At 44.5% G+C, this 24,085-nt stretch overlaps 2 protein-coding genes across 9 annotated transcripts; one reads left to right on the top strand and one right to left on the bottom strand.

The window, feature by feature from the left end:
* Positions 1–419: 419 nt before the first annotated feature.
* Positions 420–8,892, bottom strand: LOC115107901 (breast cancer metastasis-suppressor 1-like protein-A). Of its 4 annotated transcripts, none has more exons than XM_029631655.2 (11): positions 8,476–8,892; positions 8,101–8,191; positions 7,848–7,975; positions 7,694–7,717; positions 7,428–7,507; positions 5,156–5,252; positions 4,842–4,931; positions 4,650–4,714; positions 4,521–4,560; positions 2,316–2,442; positions 420–2,092 (listed from the first exon to the last, which is right to left on the bottom strand). In XM_029631655.2, the coding sequence occupies exons 1-11, from the start codon at positions 8,609–8,611 to the stop codon at positions 1,975–1,977; spliced, it is 996 nt and encodes a 331-aa protein (XP_029487515.1). In that variant the 5' UTR covers positions 8,612–8,892; the 3' UTR covers positions 420–1,974. The 4 variants fall into 4 exon arrangements, with proteins under 4 accessions (XP_029487515.1, XP_064864915.1, XP_029487517.1 ...); XM_065008843.1 differs by having other exon boundaries at positions 4,521–4,568; positions 4,649–4,714; positions 8,476–8,890; XM_029631657.2 differs by lacking the exon at positions 7,694–7,717 and having other exon boundaries at positions 8,476–8,890.
* Positions 8,893–10,245: 1,353 nt separating this feature from the next.
* On the top strand, positions 10,246–24,039 carry LOC115107902 (RNA-binding protein 25-like). Of its 5 annotated transcripts, none has more exons than XM_029631662.2 (17): positions 10,247–10,367; positions 10,981–11,077; positions 13,609–13,814; positions 14,123–14,195; positions 14,488–14,657; positions 15,113–15,295; positions 16,288–16,374; positions 19,617–19,888; positions 19,967–20,084; positions 20,164–20,253; positions 20,517–20,590; positions 20,844–20,994; positions 21,215–21,764; positions 22,118–22,428; positions 22,737–22,835; positions 22,928–22,975; positions 23,166–24,039. In XM_029631662.2, the coding sequence occupies exons 2-17, from the start codon at positions 10,999–11,001 to the stop codon at positions 23,256–23,258; spliced, it is 2,604 nt and encodes an 867-aa protein (XP_029487522.2). In that variant the 5' UTR covers positions 10,247–10,367; positions 10,981–10,998; the 3' UTR covers positions 23,259–24,039. The 5 variants fall into 5 exon arrangements, with proteins under 5 accessions (XP_029487519.2, XP_029487518.2, XP_029487520.2 ...); XM_029631663.2 differs by having other exon boundaries at positions 14,123–14,180; XM_029631659.2 differs by having other exon boundaries at positions 10,246–10,367; positions 10,949–11,077; positions 19,617–20,084.
* The last annotated feature ends 46 nt before the right edge of the window (positions 24,040–24,085 follow it).

Consider the following 24,085-nt stretch of genomic DNA (forward strand, 5'->3'; position numbering starts at 1 on the left):
CATTTGGTTAGCTAACTTGCTAAGTGGCTAGATCAAGCTTCCTGGTTACAGCAGAGACAACCAATACCCTCCTGGATCAAGATCCCCATGTTGCCTAAATTGTTGTGAGCCCCAACAAATTTTTGTAAATGTTTTTTTTTAATTTTTTTTAAATAGCATCTTTTGTGTGCACTTCTGGTAATATCGTATACTCCCTACAGAAACAGTATGAAAAACAAGATACTGCTCCACCCGAGCACCAACTTCAAACAAGCACATTATACATTATATATTTCTGACAGACAATATAAAAATGAATTAGGATAGGCCCTAACGTCCCATCCAGCATATTTCGCTTCAATCAAAGGCTATAAATATAGTTATATTTTTATGAATGCCTCATGGGACTTCAATCGTTACAAATGAAGGCAAGTGACATGTTTACTACAAAATTAAACATTTAATTTGCTGTACATGCATTGGCACTATGACAAGAGTTGTATTCATATTTCCCTCCCGCATGATATGAAAAGATAACGTAGTGTAGCGACAAATAAAACTCCAGGACAAAAAGCAATACGTTTCAATTCATGGCACTGTAACATTTGACCTAATCGTATTATGACAGACCTTCTTCGTGAGCTGCAAAAAAATACAACAAAACCACAACACTGCAAATACTCCCCCGACATTACAGCTTGTAACATCTCTACGAAATTCATAACATGTTGAGAATCTTCTCAATGCAATACTGTTGGCAGTTGATACTTTTATACAGATGTGATGCTGCTGTGAATGTAAAGCACCACATGACCACATAAGAGGTTGAACCAGCAGTACGTTACTATACACACACACACACACACACACACGGTTTCCCCTCTATCCAATAATGTGCAAAAGAGTGGATGGGATTGCATGGACGGGATTGTACGACAACCAGACACTTTGACCCTTCTCAATGTCATCAGATCCCTCTGGCATGGGTAGGGAGGAGTGCAAAAGTGCGCACTACAGGAGAAAAAGGTAGAGCATCGTTCGAACATTGAGACGCAGGGAGTTCTTCACAGGGGGAGGGAAGATGACACAGAAAAACGCAGGGGGAATCTCAATTGCGTATTCCTTGTGTCCACTCTCCCCAACGACTCCTCAACACCCGTTGGAGGATAAGGTCAGAGGGGAGGGACCTCTGGCTTTCTCCTTCAATCGGTTTGGAGGGGGAGGTGAGGCGAAAGGACGCAAGGAATACGCAATTGAGATTCTCCAAAAGTACACTACAAGAGGCAGATGGCTACTGAGTTCACAGTGAAGTGAAGACATGACACAGAATTAGGGCCAGGAGTTTGTCCTGACAATGTTTCCAACAGAGTTCTCAAGCCCTGGTCTTTAACCAGGCCTCAGAGATCTTCTGGCCCTCATCATAATCAACAAGGGTTCTGTACAGAGGGCAAACATACTACTGGCTGTGCCAGTCTGCCGGCGTAAAAGATGCCATCTCAATGTTTAGGAAATTCTAATAGTTCATTCTTAACCTGGATGGTACACTGTAGGTTTCCATTTTACTCACCCGCTCAAAGAAAATGACCCGCTTTGACTTGATCCTCGTACTGTTCTCACAGGCCGTAGGAATTAAGGCTTCACTGCACTGAGTTAGTTCAGGACTGTAGGCATCTTGTTTAAAAAGGCATGCTACAACACCACCACTACTCTCAACAGCAACTCATCCCTTCTTAGCAGCATTTGCTTCTTTCTCTTCCAGGAGGAACGACACTTGGACGCCTTGCAGATATTTGTAACATACATACATATTTAGAGAAAGCAGTAGTTTGTCACCAACCTTGTACAACCCCTACCCACCCTGACCTACAGCTCTCCAGACCATTGACATAATGTAGTTTCCCCCTACGGCAATGAAAGTAAGGGACGGGATCTTGTGGCACCGAAGTTCACTATTTGTTATCCAGGGAGAGGAAGTACGGCAAGCCGTGAGGGACATTAGGAGTGTTTGATGGTGTATTTGCCTTTCTGCAGCTGAGAGATGTACAACTTAGACTTGCTGCCGTCCTGCCGTTTGAACCACACCTCGTCATGGTTAATGGTGGTTATCATGGCACTGTGGAGGAGAGGTGGAAGAGGATTGGATAATAAAATAGAGGAACGTACATGATATACACATGCCTCACCACACAGCGACACTTGGATCTGGTCTATGAACGACAGCGGCATACGCGCACAATTGCGCCACATGCAAATATACACGCACGCACTTTCCTCAAGTACTCCAACATCAGCGCACACACCGTTTAAAAACATACATTTCATACACAGACTCACACCTGGTGGGGTATTGGTCCTTCCTGTTGATGCATATGGCCTGTCCTCTGCAATACCACTGGCTGTCATAGAACAGTCTGCCCTCCTCAGACCTCACCACATGGTGGTGTCTGTCAGCCTTGGCAGGGACTACACACACACACACACACAGCAAAACATTGGTCACAAGGGTAGGTCCAACAGTTTAAACTACTAATGTTACTATGTATCAATAGCTGTGCTAACTGCCTGGTACTCAACACTATTGTCCCTTTAATCACTCTGACATCAATGCAAATATAATCGAAAATCTAATCAAACACTTCATGAGTGCCCATGAGCTCATGGTGCGCAATTTCTAAAGGAAAGGCGGATACCTAGCCCCCTTTTAACTGAAATGTGTCTTTCGAATTTAACCCAACCCCTCTGAATCAGGCTAAGCAATTGCTTGAGAAAACAAATTTGATGGCCTCTTATTAGAAAGAGAGGGCCCCATCAGCTTTCTATAGGCTAGGCCTACTATAATTATTTACGAACTTACCTAATATTAAGCACATTACTTTGTTTTATAACAGGAGTATAGCCTACCTGGCTGGCATGAAAATGAACCATAGGAAAAGCATCATCCATTCCCTATTTGAGGGCATTATACCCCATAATGACAAAGCAAAAACGTTTTTTAAAATATTTTTTTCCGGAACTGAAATATCACATTTACATAAGTAATCAGACCCTTTACTCAGTACTTTGTTGAAGCACCTTTGGCAGTGATTACATCCTCGAGTATTCTTGGGTATGAAGCTACAAGCTTGGCACACCTGTATTTGGGGAGTTTCTCCCAATATTTTCTGCAAATCCTCTCAAGCGGTGTCAGGTTGGATGAGGAGCGTCACTGCACAACTATTTTCAGGTCTCTCCAGAGATGTTAGATCAGGTTCAAGTCCAGGTTCTGGCAGGGCCACTCAAGGACATTCAGAGACTTGGCCCCAAAACCACTCCTGCATTGTCCTGCCTATGTCCTTAAGAGTCGTCTGCAGAACTCCAGCAATCAGGCCTTTATGGTAGCGTGGCCAGACGGAAGCCACTAATCAGTAAAAGGCACGAGAGCCCACTTGGACTTTGCCAAAAGGCACCTAAAGAACTCTCAGATCATGAGAATCAAGACTCGCTGGTCTGATGATTAAACTATTTTGCCTGAATGCCAAGCGTCACATCTGGATGAAACCTAGCACCATCCCTACAGTAAAGCATGATGGTGGCAGAATCATGCTGCGGGATGTTTTTCAGCAGCAGGGACTGGAAGACTAGTCAGGATTGGGGGAAGGATGAACAGAGAAAAGTACAGAGAGAGTGCTCAGGACCTCACACTGGGGTGAAGGCTCACGTTCCAACAGGACAATAACCCTAAGAACACAGTCAAGACAACACAGGAGTGGCTTTGGCACAAGTCTCTGAATGTCCTTGAGTGGTCCAGCCAGAGCCCGGACTTGAACCCGATCTAACATCTCTGGAGAGACCTGAAAATAGCTGTGCAGCGACACTCCCCATCCAACCTGACAGAGCTTGAGAGAATCTACAGAGAAGAATTGGAGAAACTCCACAAATACAGGTGTGCCAAGCTTGTAGCATCATACCGAAGACTCGAGGCTGTAATCGCTGCCAAAGGTGCTTCAACAAAGTACTGAGTAAATGCTCTGAATACTTACATAAATTTGATTTTGAGTTTATTTTTTATTTTGAATACATTTGCAAACATTTCTAAAAACCTGTTTTTGCTTTGTCCTTATGGGGTATTCTGTGTAAATTGATGAGGGAAAAAAACAATTTAATCAATTTCAGAATAAGGCTGTAACGTAACAAAATGTGGAAAAATTATTGCGGTCTGAAAACTTCCAAATGCACTGTATAAACCCAATAACCTATTGATAAACAAAATATTGAGCAACAATTTGTATTTTGCATGATGTGGCGTACCAATACAAGGTGAATGGAGGTGTTTCCCAGACAGAGTTTTAATTCTCGCTCGCGCACAGTTTTACGACAGGACCGATTTATAATGGGAAACATGCGTTTGCATGGTGAGCGCCAAGTTTATAAAATCTCTGTTTTTCTTTGTGGGCAGATTTTTCAGAAATGGCGCACACAGAAATGTAAGGGGAAAATTACGCAACGGTAATAAATGAGGCCCCTGGCCTTTACAGTGACACAATGATACGAGAGATTCTTACCGTCAACCTTGACCCTGTGCGGCCCCAACGACGCCATCGCCTGTGGTGCATACAGAACAAGATCAAAAGGTTAAATTCCAACCCTAAACAAAATCACAACAAAGGTTTACGTTTGGTTAACTCAAATACCTTTCGTATTGCTGTCCAGTCTTCAAGTATATCCAGGTCTTGCAGCATATAAACAATATACGGACGTGAGAAAGGGTTAAGAAAAACAAAAACTTCTGGCGCAGTATTGAAATGAGACATTTTTATTGCCACTGACATTATCTTGTTGTATCAGAGGATGGATGGAGGAAGACCGGTAGAAAGAAAGGATATCAGAGACAACGACAGGCTTCTTCTTCTTGGCAGGGCAGAAGGGATCCCTCTTCTTGTTCTTCCGTGAATGTAAACCATCGTTCCAAAGTTCTGGAATGCAGAGAGACAGATTGAAAAATATATTTTTTTTTAAAGAAGGCAAAGCAAACCCTGGGGAGCTACAGGCAGTGCAGGCTTTTGTTCCAGCCCAGCTTTTAAAACACCTGATTTGACTGTTCCAACTTCTCCTCCGTTACTTAAGCCAGGTTTGTTGTAATTAGTGCAGGGCTGGAACAAAACCTTCCAGATCACTAGAGGTCATGTGTGCAGAGCACCTGAGGTGATGTCGATGCTGTGTCGGTCCTCCTCCAGGCGTCTGATCTTCTCCTCTAGCTCACTCTGCACCGTGTCAAACAGCAACAGCTTCTCACTCTGGGAGGAGAAACACAGTAACCTGATGCCTACTGTAGCACCAAAGCCACGTAGAGAGACCCTGGTGTCCAATACATACGAAATGCACCTTTGCTGATTGCAGAACTGCAAAGCATTCTACTTAGACAAAGGTCAATTCCCAGTAGTTTTCCATGCATCCTTCATTGCTCCCTTCCTTGAGGTAGCCATATTGATCTACATATTAAGGATTCAATCCAACTGCTTTCACCTGCCCAATCAATCAAATGTATATATAAAGCCCTTTTTACATCAGCAGATGTCACAAAGTGCATATACGGAAACCCAGCCTAAAACAGCAAACACTGCAGGATGAGAAGCACGGTGGTTAGGACAAACTCCCTCGAAAAGGCAGAAACCTAGGAAGAAACCTAGAGAGGAACCAGGCTCTGAGGGGTGGCCAGTCCTCTTCTGGCTGTGCCGGGTGGAGATTGTAAGAGTACATGACCATTAAGGTCAGATTCTTCTTCAAGATGTTCAAACGCCCATAGATGACCAGCAGGGTCAGTTAATAATCACAGTGGTTGTACAGGTCACCAAACATGTCAGCACCTCAGGAGTAAATATCTGTTGGCTTTTCATAGCCGAGCATTCAGAGGTCGAGACAGCATGTGCGGTAGAGAGAGAGCGAGTCAAGAACAGCAAGTCCGGGACAAGGTAGCATGTCCGGTGAAACAGGTCAGGGTTCCATAGCCGCAGAGAGAACAGCTGGAACTGGAGCAGCAGCACGACCAGGTGGACTGGGGACAGTCAGGAGTCATCATGCTAGGTAGTCCTAAAGCATGGTCCTAGGGCGCAGGTCCTCCGGGAGGGAGAGAGAATTAGAGGGAGCATACTTAAGTTCACACACAAAAGCACAAGACAGGAGAATTACACCAGATATAACAGACCCCGGCACATAAGACTATTGCAGCAGAGATACTGGAGGCTGAGACGGGGAGATCCGACGATAACCCTGGGGCCAATGAGGCAGGCTATAACCCCACCCACTTTGCCAAAGCACAGCCCCCACACCACTAGAGGGATATCTACAGACAAACCAATTTACTATCCTGAGGGGGTGCAAGACCGGACAGAAAGATCCCGTCAGTGGCTCAACTGACTCAAGTCGCGTACAGCGCAGAAAAGCCTGGCATGACGCACCCCCCCTAGGGACGGAGTGGAAAACCCCTAGTAAGCCAGTGATCTAGCCCCCGTGATAGGGCCAGAGGCAGATAAACCCAGTGGAGGGAGGGGAGCTGGACAGCCAGACAGCAAGAGCGGTTCATCATTGCAGTGACTTGCCATTCACCTTCGCAACCCTGGGTCAGACTACACTCAATCATAGGACCCACTGAAGACATGAGTCTTCAGTAAAGTATTAAAGGTTGAGACCGAGTCTGCGTCTCTCACATGGATTCCATAACAATTGAGCTCTACAGGAGAAAGTCCTGCCTCCAGCTGTTTGCTTATAAATTCTAGGGACAAATAAGGAGGCCTGCGTCTTGTGACCGTAGCGTACGTGTAGGTATGTAAAGGCAGGACCAAATCGGAAAGATGGGTAGGAGCGAGCACATGTAATGCTTTGTTTCTTGAGACCTAGAACTAGCATCTCTGTTTAAAAGATACAAAATTGCCAACATCCACTTCCTTATGTCTGAAACACAGGCTTCCAGGGTAGGAAATTTGGAGTCTTCACCATATTTCATAGAAATATACAGCTGTGTTATCCGCATAGCAGTGAAAGTTGACATTGTGTGTCCAAATGACATCACCAAGAGGTAGAATATATTGTGAAAACAATAGTGGTCGTAAAACAGAACCTTGAGGAACACCGAAACGTACAATTGTCAGAGGACAAAACATCCACAAGACACGAACTGATATCTTTACGACAGATAAGATCTAAACCAGGCAAGACCTGGTCAGTGTAGACCAATTAAGCTTACCAATCTCTCCAAAAGAATGCGGTGATTGACAGTGTCAAAAGTGGCACTAAGGTTTAGGAGCACGAGGACAGATTCAGAGTCTTGGTCATTCAGAGCCTACAGTATTTAGACAGGGCCAGAGATAAACAATGGATGCACTTTATGCTTGACCACTGTGTTATTACTCACTGTGCCAACAATTTCCCATTGGGGATAAATAAAGGTTTATTGTATTGAATTGCCATCAGACCTCCCAGTGTTGGCAGGCAGCCTGGATTTCACAGTCATACTTGTTCTTCACAGACTCCAGACACAGCTCTCTGTAGATCCCTGGAGAAGATACAAGACAAGGAAAACAAACGTTTAGCCTCTGTCGGCACCCTTCAGACGGTTTGACATCACTGAGAACAGAGACATATATTACATTGTAACATTGTTATAGCAGTACACTGCATATGAGAATAGAGACAACGTATATTAACAGATGTGTGTTTCTTATATTTGGAGGTAGCCTACCCAGGGAGCTGGTAGGTAGGTCATCTGAGGAACACACAACTAAAATGTTAGAAAACCACTGATCTTCTTGACATTGACATCTGCCACAACTAAAGTTACAAAGTGGGACGTTAGTATCTAATCTAGTGTAGGCTAAAATTACATTCAAACTTACCAGCTACTTTGGTCCTGATCTGCATATTCTCCTGCAGGTTGGCCAGTGGTTCCAGATACTCTTGGGCACAGCCAGCTATCACTTCCTTCAGCTTTATATCCACCTGACTTAGCCTCTCCTTGTACAACCTAGTCACAACGAGACAGACAGCGGTGAGCAATACAGCAGCATCAGTAGTTGGCTGGCTTATAATCATGCATGTAAACATGGACCAGAAAGAAAACCATGTGGAAAGTAGAAAAGGTGTCTTTACTGTTCTTTCAAGTCGCCGAATTGCTTCTCGAGGGTCGTCATCTCGTCCATGCATTCAATTCGTCTTCTCTCACAGTCCTCATCGTCCATATCTGTTGGCAATAATAAACATGCAGACACATCTAATACAGTAAACAAACTAGCGGTAGCTTGATACTAACTAACGTCAGCTAGCTAACTGTTAGTTGGCCACGCAGCATCAACATCACTTTCATTTGGCCAGAATTAAGGAGACCATCATAAAAATGGACCTACATTGCATTACAGCACAAACACACATTCATTTAGGAACTACAATGCATTATGCATAGCAGCCAGTTGCATTTTGACTAGCTAGCTCTAATATTTACAGACTAGTAGTGTACCTATCCCTTACCCGAGCTGTCTCCATCTTCGGATACAGAAGAGCTTACAGTGTCCTCTTCGTCGGTGCTGCTAGCGTCTTGGTCGGGAAAATCAACCTCCATTTCTTCGTGATTGCTTTCTTTCTTTTCGCGGGCGTGCACCGGCATAACGTTAGTTCTCTTGGAAAATTAGAGGAAAGGGTTTGCGAACTGACTTTTAAAAAATTGCAATAAAAATGACGACGGCTAACCGGATAAACAACTAGCTAGCTAAAACAACAGAGGGAACTGGAGGTTAAAAACATGGCTACCGAATCGACCAATCAGATGCTTTTTTACAAAAAATGTCCATCTCCTGCTGCGTGCGCTCGGAGCCAATTTTGAGGAGATGGGAAACTCTATTTGAGTCATATACTTACACGCCGTTTGTGCGTGGTCAATGGACCGTGCAAGGCATTCTGGGATAAGGGGCGAATGGGTGTCAATTGGGCGCTAGCTCAAAAAACCCAAATTAGCATGTATGTTGTGAACAAGAAGTACAACATTACACATCTTAACTGAGATAATTGACTTGTTCAATGTAATACAGTGTAGCTTTGTAATCGTGACATTACGTACTTTCGAGGAAAATAGACATATTTAAGATTTCTCTACGAAAATGCTAATCGGAACATGGACACGCGGACATTTCGGACTTGCTGATTCGTTGAACGCGGCACGTGTTTTACAACCCGTTTCCTAGTTCGACTAGCACATGAACGCTTTTTTAAATTTTTATTTTTTTTATTTTTATTAACAACAAATCAATACATAAAGCACATGAGGGAACACAAGCATACATAGATTACAAACAATGGACAATCGAGCTAGGGGGTACAATATCACATTACAATTACACAAGGACCTTAAGGGACATGCATATACTTACAATTCTAACAGCTTTTTTGTTAGTAGAGCATTTAACCGTCTTAAAATACAGTTCAATTTCTTTTTGTAGGATACGAAAATGTGGTTTTCTGTTTGTAAATTTACATTTGTGTATATGAAATTTGGCCAAAAGAATAATGAAATTAATTACATAAAAATGATTCCGCTTATTTCTATTGTATGTAAAGAATCCAAACAGTACATCTCTCCACAATAGTGTAAAATCTTCATAAATGTGTTCAATTATAAACCTACTGATGTCTTGCCACAGTTTTCTTACATGCATACAATGCCAAAAAAGATGCACAACTGTTTCTGGGTGGTCATTACAAAAGGAGCAATTTGAGTTGATGTTTTCCTTAAACTTCTTCATATAGTGGTTGGCAGGATAGTATTTATGAATAATTTTAAAGGAAACTTCCTTAATTTTGTTAACAAGTAGGTATGTTTGTGGCAACATCCAAACTTTTTTCCAACAGATATTATCAATAAATCCATTCCAGTAAGGCATGACATAAGGTATAGATACAACATCCTGCTGAAACAAGGATCGTATCGCTCTGTTGTTGAATGGACCAAAAGAGAAACAAATCTTTCCTACTGATGAGTCAACAGGGTCAATAGAAGGTAGGCTCTGAGGGTCAGGTCTTGACATGTTCCTGAATAACATAGCAACACCTGAGGGAATGGCATCTAAAACAATTGCAAAATCTTTAGGTGTTACAGGGACCTTGTAAAGTAGCACATGAACGCTTGTCGATTTGTTTAGCAGTTGCGTGACGTATAATTACAGCTTTAATACGATTGGTCGAAATTCTGCTGGGTGGGGCGTTATACGTATTCGTTGCCCAATGTGAGTCCCATCTCTTCCTTTCTGTAATATCTCTGGTGCGCTGACTTTTTGCAGGGTTGATGTACAGTAGCTAGCTATCACATTTAGCCACCTAAACGGAGGGAGACAGAAGCGAAGTAGCCCATCTTAACCGACTGGTTGTGGGTAAGTAAAATCTGATTCGGTAGTTTGTTTTTCACTTCATTGTCTGAGTATTATCGACAATATTTAGCTGGCTACGTGTAACTAACAAACTGTGAGGATGGTTTCCCGGTACGGTAGTTAGCTGCTAGTTAGCGTAGTTACAACACACAAGCTAGCCTTGCCAGGCTTGTTGTGGAGGACAAAACCTAAAACCTCTGTTACTTAGCGAGTATAGCTAACGTTAACTAATTAGAATACGTTGTAGCTGACCTTAACGACAAATATGACAAACAAGGTGAAGTTAATGTCTTTCATAAGTAACTTAGCCTGTTAACGTTACCCAGAGTCATGGATATGACCTGACGACGTTACTGTTATCCAGTTAGCTAGCCATCTAACTAACGTTTAAGTTGGCTAACGTTAGTACCAGGCCTTCATTCGACCACACATATCTAACTTACGACCTGTGGCGGGTATTTTACAGGTGGATATCTGTCAACTGACATATGCAGCCACAAGTACAGAAAAGCCAACTGAACACGTGCTGTTATCTTGTGTTGAGAGATGGTCAGGGTCTAATTCATATTACTCTCTTATTGCAGTTCTGACTGGTTTTCTTCGGTCCCATGTTTAGGTGGGTGATTTCCACAAGATGTCGTTCCCTCCTCATCTCAACCGAACCCTTCTGCCACCGGGCATCCCCCCTCCACAGTTTGCTGGTTTTCCTTCAGGTGAGTCATCAGAGACGGATATCCCATCCTATGGGCCTGTCTGTATGTAAATTAAACAACAACTAGATTGTTAACATAACTGATTTGTAAGGATATCTAATACTCAGCGAACTTTGTATTGAGAGAGACATTAATTTAAAATACATTTTGTATACATTAGAGGTCGACTGATTATGATTTTTCAACGCTGAGACCGATTTATTGGCGGACCAAAAAAAGCCGATATCGATTAATCAGCCTGTTTTTATATACATACATATGTGTGTGTGTAATAACGGCAATTACAACAATCCTGAATGCACAATGAACACTTATTTTAACTTAATATTATACATAAATCAATTTAGTCTCAAATAAATAATGAAACTTATTCAATTCGGTTTAAATAATGCAAAAACACAGTGTTGGAGAAGAAACTAAAGTGCAATATGTGCCATGTAAGAAAGCTGAAGTTTAATTTCCTTGCTCAGAACATCTTCGAAAGCCAAGTTAACAAACAGATCACCGACTATTTCGAATCTGGTCATGGGTGCACCTCAGCCACGCTCAAGGTCCTAAACGATATCATGACCGCCACTGAAAGACAATACTGTGCTGCCATATTCATCGACCTGGCCAGGGCTTTCGACTCTGTCAGTCATCGGAGGGCCTGTTGTCCAGACCTCTGGCAGTCTCTATGGGGGTCCCACAGGGTTCAATTCTCAGGACAACTCTTTTCTCTGTATATATCAATGATGTCGCTCTTGCTGCTGGTGAGTCTCTGATCCACTTCTACGCAGACGACACCATTCTGTATACTTCTGGCCCTTCTTTGGACACTTTGTTAACTAACCTCCAGACGAGCTTCAATGGCACCCAACTCTCCTTCCATACAACTCTCCTAAATGCATGCTCTTCAACTGATCGCTAGACGGGCGGGCAGGTGCGGGCAGCATCACTACTCTGGACGGTTCTGACTTAGAATATGTGGACAACTACAAACACCTAGGTGTCTGGTTAGATTGTAAACTCTCCATCTAGATTCACATCAAGCATATCCAATCCAAAATTAAACCCACCACTGCGACCTGTATGCTCTCGTTGGCTGGCCCTCGCCTCATACTCGTCGCCAAACCCACTGGCTTCCGTTCATCTATAAGGCGGTGCTTTATCTAGCAAAGTCTTCTCAGCTCCCTGGTCACCATAGCAGTACGCGCTCCAGCAGGTATATTTCACTGGTCACCCCCAAAGCCAACTCCTCCTTTGGCCACCTTTCCTTCCAGTTCTCTGCTGCCAATGACTGGGTTGAATTGCAAAATCACTGAAGCTGGAGACTCATATCTCCCTCACCAGTCTTCAAGCAGAGTCTATGCAATTTTACCAGTCTTCAATTTTACCAGTTAAGAAGTTTTAGGTTGTAGTTATTATTGGAATTTTGACGCGTCAACTATTTCTCTCTCTACCATTTGTATTTCATATACCTTTGCCTATTGGATGTTCTTATAGGCACTTTAGTTTTGCCAGTCTAATCTCAGGAGTTGATAGGCATGAAGTCATAAACAGCGCTGTGCTTCAAGCATTGCTAAGAGCTGCTGGCAAACACAGTAAAGTGCTGTTTGAATGAATTCATACAAGCCTCCTACTGCCTACCACTGCTCAGTAAGACTGCTCTATCAAATCATTGCATTAATTATAATAAACACATGGAAATACGAGCCTTTGGTCCTTAATATGGTCAAATCCGGAAACTATCATTTAGAAAACAAAACTTTTATTCTTTCAGTGAAATACGGAACCGTTCCGTATTTTATCGAACGAACGGGGGTCAACCCTAAGTCTAAATATTGCTGTTACATTGCACAACCTTCAATGTTATGTCATAATTATTTAAAATTCTGGTGAAGTAATTCCGGTCTTTGTTAAGAAGAGATGGTCTTCACACAGTTCGCAACGAGCCAGGCGGCCCAAACTGCTGCATAGACTCTGCTTGCACTGAACGCAAGAGAAGTGACACAATTGCCTGCTGACATGTATTTCTTTTAACTAAATATGCAGGTTTAAAAAAATATATACTTCTGTGTATTGATTTTAAGAAAGGCATTGATGTTTTTGGTTAGGTACATTTGTGCAACGATTGTGCTTTTTTTCACGAATGGGCTTTTGTTAAGTCATCATCCGTTTGGCGTTAATTGAAGTAGGCACCGCTTTTATTATATGCAACACAGGACAAGCTAGTTAACCTCGTAATATCATCAACCATGTGTAGTTAACTAGTGATTATGTGAAGATTGTTTTTTTTAATAAGATAAGTTTAATGCTAGCTAGCAACTTACCTTGGCTCCTTGCAGCCACAAGGTCCTTTTGATGCTACCCTCGCGTAACAGGTGGTCAGCCTGCCATGCAGTCTCCTCGTGGATTGCAATGTAATCGGCGTCCAAAAAGGCAGATTGCCGATTTTAGTTAAGAGAACTTGAAATCAGCCCCAATTAATTCGGCCATGCCAATTAATCGGTCGACCTCTAGTATACATTATCGCATTTTCTCTATTCCAGGTACCCCAATGATACCAGTCCACATGGGTATTATGACCCAAACCCCCGCGGTCTTGGTGCCCACCTCCATGCCTGCGGCACCCAGGAAGGAGGCCGCCCTGGTGAAGGCCAAGGAGACGGACGAGAACAGTGGCCCCACCACCACTGTATTTGTAGGGAACATCTCAGAGAAAGCCTCGGACATGCTGATTCGACAGCTGCTGGCGGTGAGGAAGGGGAACTTGAATGCAGATGCTTTGGAAAGAGACATGAAGCTTTATTTAGGCTATAGACCATGTCTTTAGTCACAAGTCGTGCTAGTGGAATAGACAATTGAAACCACCTTTCTGAGCCAGGATAGTTGTTAGTTTTGCTTCTGTTTTTTTTGCATGTGACGGTGCAGTTGGCCTTTTTTAGGTTTGATTTATAAAAGCTTTTTCCCTTTTGGCCAACAATGTTTCCCCTGATACTCTGATGAAAAGCAATGTCCTTTAGTAGGTCCCTGTAGTAAAGCAAGCAATTATTCACTCTTCAGAAATGTGGCCTGGTCCTAAGCTGGAAGAGAGTCCAAGGAGCCTCTGGAAAACTTCAAGGTAAAAACAGAACAGGTACTCCACCACCATGTAAGTCCAATGTCACCCTCACCAAGGCGTGCTTTGCCAATGTGAAGCGCAACTACTATTTAGTGGGGGAAAAAATGTGCAGGCTCCTGTTCAGTAGGCATTAATCAGAAGAAAGTAGACTAAAAAATGTTTAACTACATGTACTTGTCTGATAAGAAACACACGTTAAAAATGTCCATTCCATGCCCTAATGAACACAACCTCATTCCTGGTTGCTACTCCGATGGCTGTGTATTGATATAAACCCCCGGTGCCCATCCTTCTCTATTCTCTCCAGCTTTTGGGTTCTGTGAGTACAAAGAGCCCGAGTCAACGCTGCGGGCCCTGCGGCTGCTCCACGAGCTGCCTATCGGGGTGAAAAAGCTGCTGGTAAAGGTGGATGCCAAGACCAAGGCCCAGCTGGATGAGTTCAAGGCCAAAAAGAAGAGCAGCACCAATGGCAATGGGGTGGGTAATGTAGTGGGGAAGGGGGACACTCTGAGCTGGAGGGATGGGAGAGGGGAATGTCACATTACCATGTAGGTTATGGGCTAGTTTCTAGGACACAGATTAGTCAAGGACTAGGCTTAATCTATTTCAATGGAATCTCTATTGAATTTGTTTTTTAGTTCTGGACTAGGCTTAGTCTGTGTTTAGGAAACTGGTCCTAAATGTTGAATGGAATTAAAACCTTCAGCCTCCTGCCATTATGCAGGTCTGAGCGACTTCCAGTGGAGACTGATGGACCCAGCTCTCGGGGGCAGGGTTGGCTAAACGAATGGGAAACTCTGGCGAAAGGCCTGAAACAAAATAGCTCCTTTAACTTCAAATATTTTTTGTAAACAAGTGAGGCTGAAGATGAGTTGACTTGGATGTAATACTAACCCGCCTGTCTCTCGCGCTCTTTTTCTTTCTGCTTGAAGGCAAAGGCAGAGGGTGGAAATGAGGAGGAGGAAGAGGAGGTGATCGACGAGGACACCAAGAGGCGGGATCAGGTCGTCAAGGGTGCCATCGACGGTCTGATCCGCGAGTATGCCAGCGAGCTCAATGCTGCCTCGAATGATGAGTCCCCCCACCGCAGGAAGAAGAAAGAGAAGAAAGAAGAGGTACTTAGGACTACTTTCTCTTATCTCACTTTAGATTTACCTGGTACATGTTGGTTGGGGGTTGTAATATTGTATTTGGGCACATTATATACAGTCATGACCGACATTATTGGCACCATTGATAAAGATGAGCAAAAGAAAAGGCAGGATAACGCCTCGGTGGTCTAAGGCACTGTACTGCAGCGCTAGCTGTGCCACTAGAGATCCTGGTTTGAGTCCATGCTCTGTCGCTGCCGGGTCGCGACCTGGGAGACCCATGGGGCGGCGCACAATTGTCAGGGGAGGGTTTGGCCGGCAGGGGATGTTCTGTCCCTTTGCGCTCTACAGACTTGTGTGTCGGGCCGGGCACAATGCACGCTGACACGATCGCCAGGTGTATGCTCCTGGGTTAAGCGGGCATTGTGTCAAGAAGCAGTGCGGCTTGGCTGGGTCGTGTTTCGGAGGATGCACGGCTCTCGACCTTTGCCTCTCCCGAGTCCCATCGCTGCAACTCCCGTATGGACAAGACTGTAACTACCACTTGGATATCCTGAAAAAGGGAAAATAAACTAGACTGAACAAAATGGTATGTTAAAAACAATGGTGGAATTATGTTAATCCAATTGCCTACATTGTATTTGTTGGTATATGAAAGTCTGGATAGGGATTAAGTCTAGTCCTGAGGAGTATCCTACGTACCTGGTGTGAGGAGTTGGTGAGATAACGTTGGTCAACTCTTGAGTTCAACTCGGGATAACCGGTCATTCGAAAGTGTCTTGCCTTTTAGCCAGGTCCATTTCTATGGCAACGAATCCTTCAGCACTACACCTGGTCTGGTGCAGGCTAACCCCATTTAACCTAAATGACTGTGCCATGACTTGAGGACCAATCCCCTTAATTTGAGGAAGTCTACAGATTCAACATTTTATATTAAATCATTATTTTTTTGTCAGTCTTGTTGTCAGCATGACCCTGAACACTATCCCTTCTTCCTGCCTCCCATCGTCCCTTAGGAGGATATCAACGCAATTGACGGATTGGAGGATGACAAGAGAGACCTGATTTCTAGAGAGATCAGTAAATTCCGCGACACCCACAAGGTATATGACTGTACTCATCTCTCTCACTCACATTGCAGGTTTTTGGAAAAGAAGCTACACACGCTAGTAGTACAGTCCTTTTGGGTTTTCACACTTACTGCTAGTGGACATTTTGTGCAAGGACCTGTTTTATATAGTCTAAATCAGGGATGGGCAACTTTGCTGGGGGTGGGGGCCACAATCTGAACTCATCATGAGGGGCTGCAGTTACTCGCGGGTCTGCGTACCCACATCCATACACACACACACACACACTACACTGCGAGCAAAAAAACATTGGTGGCCCCCATTTTGACAGTGGAGTTTTATTTTTTTATTTTTTTTTGCAATCTACTCACTTTGCCATGCGGTTGGAAAAAGGTTTGCAGTTTTTTAAATTTGTTTTCTGACTGAGACGGACTAACAAAATCAATGGGGGGCCCCCGGCCGGTAATTCCATCATGATAACAAGTTTAGATAGCTGGCCGCTAAACTAACTTGGCAATCTAAAACATTTTAGCTGACATGGGCAAATTGACTGACAAAACAAGAGTAAAACTGCAGATGTTTTGAAATTCAAAAGGCCCACGGGCCACCAGTTGCCCATCCCTGGTCTAAATTTAGGATGGGAGAATAGTTACATTTTTACGTCAAACTATTGCATACCTTGCTCAAAAATCTCAATGTGAAATATCTGGATTTGTAGTATTGTCACCGTTTTCAAACCTAATTTCACTCGTGTCGACGGGACATTTTATTTTGTATATAATTAGGGTATTTGGGTGTGATAGTATAGCTGGCTAGATTCATAACTCATTCATCACACACAAACAAAATGCATGGCGACAATGTAAAGTTACCTTACAGCTAATCTATTCATTAAACCCCGCCATTATGATAGAGATCATATGGTGACTAAAGCAAGATGAATCTCAGAGCTTTGGAAAAAGTTGTCGAGGATAGCATGTAAGTATGAGCTTTCCTTTATTTTGTACATATACTGGGCGCTCCCTCCTCGAGGATTCACATAGGGGCAACTGCACAGGCACTCTGGCTTACAGTGGTGGCTGAGGTTGTGGAACTTAATGAGAACCTCTCAACACACAGCCCACCTTTTCCATTTAGATACATCTCAACAGAATGTTGGTCTTGCTTTTAGACCAGTTATTTGCCAAATGTGGAGAGAACCACACGGATTTTTCATTTCCATCTATTTATCATGTTGTCCGCAAGCCAGGGAGGCCAGTGAACCTGTGTGAGTCCTCTGTAAATGATGACCATTCTACATAATGTGTGTGTAAAAGTCAAGTCACTGAGACTCAGGTCAATAACCACTGCAGTGATTTGGGCTGTAGATTGTACTGTTATAACAGTGGGGGGGGGCGCCCCTCCACAGCACTCTGCGTTCTGAAGACTAGCCAGGTGAGTTCCAACCCACCCTGTGGATAAATGTGTGTGTGTGTTAGAGAAAAGCCCCATCTCTCCTAGTCCTGTGTCCAATTGTCAGTCCCTCTATTTCTGTCTTCTTTGATTCTCTCTTTCCCTCGTCACTTTAGCTCTTTCTCCCTTTATTCTCTGAACTTGTCTGTCCCCTTTTCTTCCTGGTTTCTAATTGCCGTTCACCCCCTTCATCTCCATTTTCAACGCGACCAAAATTTGGTGTTCATAATCTACGGCAGTAGACTTGTGGTAAAGGAGGTACGAGTAATGCGTAGTGAGATCCTTTCTCAAGCACAAATGGTAAGGCCTATGCTTGATATAGAAGGGGAACGTCATGTACCTATGGCCTACCTGCAGTTACTCTATTCCCAAGTTGTCACCAATGGAGCGCAGAGCAAGGTAAGTTCAAGTAGGAAGACTTAACCAATCAGACCCCTTCCACCCATGCCCATAGTACCTGTGTGCTCTCTTCTCTATTTCCCCCTTCTCTGCCTGTTTTCCTTGCTCTTCGTCTTTAGCTGCACTAAACCCGTGGCTCTGTAGTCTGGGTCAGACCAGGAGGACAACCATCTGTTGTTCGTTATGGACTGCTTTTACATTTACATTTACATTTAAGTCATTTAGCAGAAATTGGTGCATTCACCTTATGACATTCAGTGGAGCAGCCACTTTACAATAGTAAAGCGGTCTGACCTTGTGGGAAAGGCCCATAGGTAACCTGTGGTTTCACTCTATTTCACAAAAACCCCAACACAAACTTGAGCCTCAGTGTATTTAGAATGCATTGTCTGCTAATCAGTTGAGTACATGGGGAGCCATGGGCGTAGTGCTAGGAGGGAGTTGTCTCTTAGCGTGTGTCTGGGAAATCGAGTCACGGGAGAACTACAGAAGACCGAAGCAGGGGTAAGAGCCTCTACGATTTAATTTACCTGTCCAGAAAATGTTTTTTACATTTATTTTTCTATGTACCAGGATGTTTCACGGCTTTCTGTTTTTACCAATGTAGAAGTTAACGGTTGTTTTTGATGATTTGCTTGAGGGAAAGTGAATCTCCCCCCTGTGTATTGTTTGACCTGCTTTTCCTTCCAGGCCTAACTTTTATAGTCTTGTAGGGGCAGCGACGGGCTGAAATCCGTAGCTCAACACCTGTAAGTCACCAACTAGTTTCACAAAAGGATTGACGCCTTTTTTGTTTTGTTGTTTCTCTTGTAATGAGGACACTGACTTGGGAGAGAGAGATCGTTATCTATCAAGCAGCTCCTTTTTCTCCTTTTGAATGTCTGTGACCTTTGACATGGCCAACAAGATGTCGTCTTTGACCTCAAAGTGGTTTCCAGTGTATTTTTTTTAGGTAACTTGTAAGTCGCCCAGCTTGTGCTAAACAATCATTGTACTATATTGATACTGTGGTCTGCAACTGGTGGCCCGCAGGCCAAATCCGTTCCGCAAGCCGATTCAATTTTTTTTATTTGGTCCCCAAGGTCCTCGGGGTGGGGGGACAAAATCATGCTATATATGGACAAAGGAGTGCCGTGTCTCATGACATCTTGTTGTTATTTTCCCATAGAAACTCTTAGCCCAGCCAAGGAGCGGCTGTTGTGCGAAAACGTCAGCCTCTAACTCAACTACTTCATCCTTAGATAACAAGAATCTACATTGTTACAGTAGTCCCCTCCGCCCCCAGAGCCTGGAAGCCACTTCTAGATCCACTTCTGTGCACTTATAGAGAAGCGTGTGACCCAGCCTCACTGTGCTCCTGTTCTGTTGCATGGCTGTCCTCCCCGGAGCCTCCAACTTATCAACCTCCTCTGTTCTCTTTGCAGAAACTGGAGGAGGAGAAGGACAAGAAAGACAAGGAGCGTGCAGAGTTTGATCGCGAGCGACGGGAGAGGGACAAGGAGAGGGAACGTGAAAGGGAGCGCCGGGATCGCGAGCGCGAGAAGGAGCGCGAGAAGGAGAGGGAGCGCGAGCGGGAGCGCGAGCGGGAGAGAGAACGCGAGCGGGACAGAAGTGACAGAGACCGTGATCGCAACCGGACGAAGGAGTGGGAAAGGGAGAGGAGCCGTGACAGGAGCAAGGACCGCAGCCACTCCAGGTGTGTGTTATTAAATAAAGCAATGGATTGTGAAGGAAGGAATGCTTGGGAGGTAACTAGGTTGATGTTATGTTGTAGAGAGGTGAGTCGCGACAGAGACAAGGACAAGAAGCGTGACCAAGAGGATGAAGAGGAGGTCTACGAGCGGAGAAGGCTGGAGAGGAAACTCCGAGACAAGGAGGCAGCCTATCAAGAGGTAGCTTACAGTGGCGTGAGAATCATGTGTGTGTTGGCTGTGAAATGTTGCTTAATTTCTGTCTCGTGTCTGTCTGAAGCATCTGAAAAACTGGGAGATCCGCGAGAGGAAGAAGGCTCGAGACTACTCCAAGGAGTCTGAGCGGGAGGAAGAGCGCAGGAGAGAAATGGTAGGAAGAAATACAAACCCCGTTCTCACCCTCACATGGCATTCCTGGGTCGTGTTGAGCAGGGAGAAAACCTTTTGAAACCAGGGGTGGGACTACCTGAACTTGTCCAATGGGAATGCTGATTTTAATTGTCCGTTGTGAAACGTTTTGCCACGCTGTGCCCCACTACTGAACAGGACTCAGGTTTACCACTGATCTGGGCTTGAAGGGTCCTACCGTAGACATAATTGGTATGTGTTTCCATTCATCATTGTGTCCTACAGGCTAAAGAAAGCAAACGGCTGAAGGAGTTCCTGGAGGACTACGATGACGACAGAGATGACCCTAAGTACTACAGGTGACCACCAGCATATTTCATTCATTTATGATGCTGATCCGCTAGGTTTACATACTACAGAAGATATAATTGAGACTATTTTAATGTCGATAATGTAAACTGTCAAGATGATGGCGGTCTGAAACAACATGTTTTTTGCTTCGACATTTGGGAAGAGAAACCTCACTACTTAAAATAAAAAAACTTGAAGACATTTGTTGATGAGTGTCAGGGCCATTGTTATAAAAAGTGTTGTTCCGTGTGTGACCCCTAGGGGCAGCGCACTGCAGAAGCGTCTGAGAGACCGGGAGAAGGAGACTGAGGTGGATGAGCGCGACAGGAAGAGGGAGAAGGAAGAGCTGGAGGAGATCAGACAAAGGCTGCTGGCCGAGGGACACCCAGACCCCGAAGCCGAGATACGCAGGGTGAGAGAGGGGGAGTGTGTGTGTGACTGTATCCGCTTGACTGTGTTTATTCCTGAAGGTCATTTTGTCCTCTGATCCCTTTGTCTGTATGTCTGCATTGTAAGTGCGTCTCTGTCCATCTGGCTATCTTGGCTACACAATAACGTTAGGCGAGTGTATCCACTTTCCTGACTGTGTAAGCCCCTTGTCTCACACTGCTTCTCTTTACCGATTGGTCCAGATGGAAGAGGAGGCGGAGCGTCTGCGTCAGCCTCCAGTGAAGCCAGAGCCCGACCCCGAGGAGGAGCGGGTACACAAGGCCCCACGGGTGGACCGGGATCGCCGAGGAGACAGAGATCGAGACCGAGGTGATCGGGAAAGAGACCGAGGTGATCGGGAGAGAGAGAGAGGGGAAAGAGACCGAGGTGATCGGGAGAGAGAGAGAGGGGAAAGAGACCGGGAGAGAGGGGATAGAGACCGGGAGAGGGACAGAGGGGACCACCATGTACCCCACCATCACCACCCCCACTCTGATGATGATGTGGAAGAGGGGGAGGAGGAGTTTGATGACGACGACCAATCGGGGTCCAAGCCCTGCCTGAAGCCCACGTTGCGGCCAATCACTGCGGCCCCCTCTGTTTCGTCGGCCAGCGGGGGCGCCACCCCCAACACGCCTTGTGGCGGGGACGAGTCGCCCTGCGGCATCATCATCCCCCACGAGAACTCGCCCCCCCACGAGACCCCACCCCAGGAGGAGTTCCGCCCCAAGATCGGCCTCAGTCTCAAACTGGGTGAGTTTGGTTGGTGGGACAAGCTAGGTCTAGAATCATATGGACATGATTGTGACAACTATAGTGCTAACTACCTAATGATCTGTTGTGTAGATCCAATTAAGCGCCTCAATCATTAATGAAGATGAAAGATCAGGATAATTAAAATAATGAAGCAAGACTGCCTATCTTTACCATTCATTTTTAGATTGAGGCATATAGCTGTATCTGCACAGATGTCTTGAGCCTGACAAACTGTTTAATTTGAGAGGGATGTCACTCAAATTGCTTTAAGATATCAAATAAATGGAACTGTCCTGTTTCAGACATACTCCATGACGAAAGGTTTAAAGTATGTCTAAATATCTCTCTAGGAGCCACTAGCAGCCCCAGCCAGCCCAACGTGGCCATCAAACGCAAGAAGCTCACTGTGGACAGCGTCTTTAACAAATTTGACGACGAGGAGGCAGACGAGGCTCCCCGCAAGCGCAAGCTGGTACCACTGGACTACGGCGACGACGACAAGAACCTCCAGAGTGTGGTAGACGGCGCCTCGGGCCTGGCGGCCATCAAGGGCGCCAACACAGAGGAGAAGCGCAAGCACATCAAGAGCCTGATCGAGAAGATCCCCACGGGCAAGACGGAGCTGTTCTCCTACCCGCTGGACTGGTCCGCAGTGGACTCGGTGAGGATAGGATGTGGCAGTACCCCGCTTTCCAGTCTTTCTGCTCTCTTGCCAGCTAATTCTGTGTTAGCAAGAGCGCAGAAACCGAATGGAAACCAGACTAGTGGTGGGCAGACCAGAGGAAATATGACATACAGATAACGCTGGTTGGTTTGATAATTCAACGACTAGAGGCTGTAGTCCAAGGGAATTGCTGATGTAGCCCTTCTTTGTCAAAGTAGAAAATGTGTTTCCCTACAATACTGGTACAGACCTATATGAATAATACCTGGTGCAGTGACTAAAGTATTTCTGACTATCCTCCCCAGACTCTGATGGATCGACGCATACGCCCCTGGATCAACAAAAAGATAATCGAGTACATTGGAGAAGAGGAGGCTACGCTAGTCGATTTTGTCTGCTCCAAGGTGTGTAAGCGTGATTGATGCAATTTACTGGGGAGCTGGATGTTTTTGCAATATGAGTTTCATTCTGATTCCTTAATTTTGACCTCCCCCAGGTGATGGCTCATGGTACACCACAGGGTATCTTGGATGATGTTGCCATGGTGAGTATCCCAATAAATATACTGGGAACATTCTCAGTTGTCTGTCCAGCTTAAACTGATTTAACTGTATTTTGATCAAAGTATTAAACGGGCCTTAAGAGCCTTGGTGAACTGCTTTTGGTCTCCTGATTTAAAGTTGTTAAGTACTATGTCATTAATCTAACTTGCAATGCGGTTCCTCTACACCAAGGTTTTGGATGAAGAAGCAGAGGTCTTCATCGTCAAGATGTGGCGGTTGCTGATCTACGAAACTGAGGCCAAGAAGATTGGGCTGGTGAAATAAGAAACCCAGGAAAGCACTGAATGAATCCAACTTTTTCTAATAGAGTAATATGACTTTAGCGTTGTCAGTCACCAAAAAGACTTCTCAATTTGAGTGGCCTAAAATCAAAGAATGTGCTCAACCTAATAATACCAACAGCATTCACATGTTGAGCTCCCGTTTTCTCATTCTTCCAATAGACTCTGGTACATGTCCTGTTACTCTACTGCAGCTGCTGACTTTGTATTGGTGTATAGCCTACGTGTGTGTGCGTGCTTGAATGACTGACTGAAGTGCTTATTGAAGATGCATGAAAGCAACCACTTGGACAATGACCCTACTACAGTCTCTTGGCTCGAGTTTGATGTTCTGAGGGTGACAGTGGAGGTAGCGGATTAGGGGTTAACGGTTGATGAAGAGAACATAGCTACTCAGCTGTGGAAAAAAGTTCACTGAAAAGCATCTCACCGTTTTGTTTCTCTCTAGTTTTGTGACGTTAGTAATAAAGGTTATTGGACTGCTGTTTCTTAAGTGGCATCTGCTGAGTGAAACTTCTGTTTATGCGAAGGGTAGACCTTAAAAGGTAGATTTGTTTTTGTATTACAAACAATGCTTTCTATAAATTCTATTTAAGGATAGGCCAGCTATTGAACATTTGACTTGTGGTTGGTTGGTCTCGTAACACAGGCAACAGCACCAACTGGAAAGGATACTGATTTGTGTAAACATTGTTTCCATTTTTTTCTTTTTGTACCAGTGGAAATTTTGTTTTGAATAAAAAATTTTTTTTTAAAGAATTGTATACTTGGGTTCTGTCAATAGAAATGTGATGTGGCCCAGTGAGTCTA

Source organism: Oncorhynchus nerka, linkage group LG24 (genome assembly GCF_034236695.1).
Source record: "Oncorhynchus nerka isolate Pitt River linkage group LG24, Oner_Uvic_2.0, whole genome shotgun sequence".
NCBI lineage: Eukaryota > Metazoa > Chordata > Actinopteri > Salmoniformes > Salmonidae > Oncorhynchus > Oncorhynchus nerka.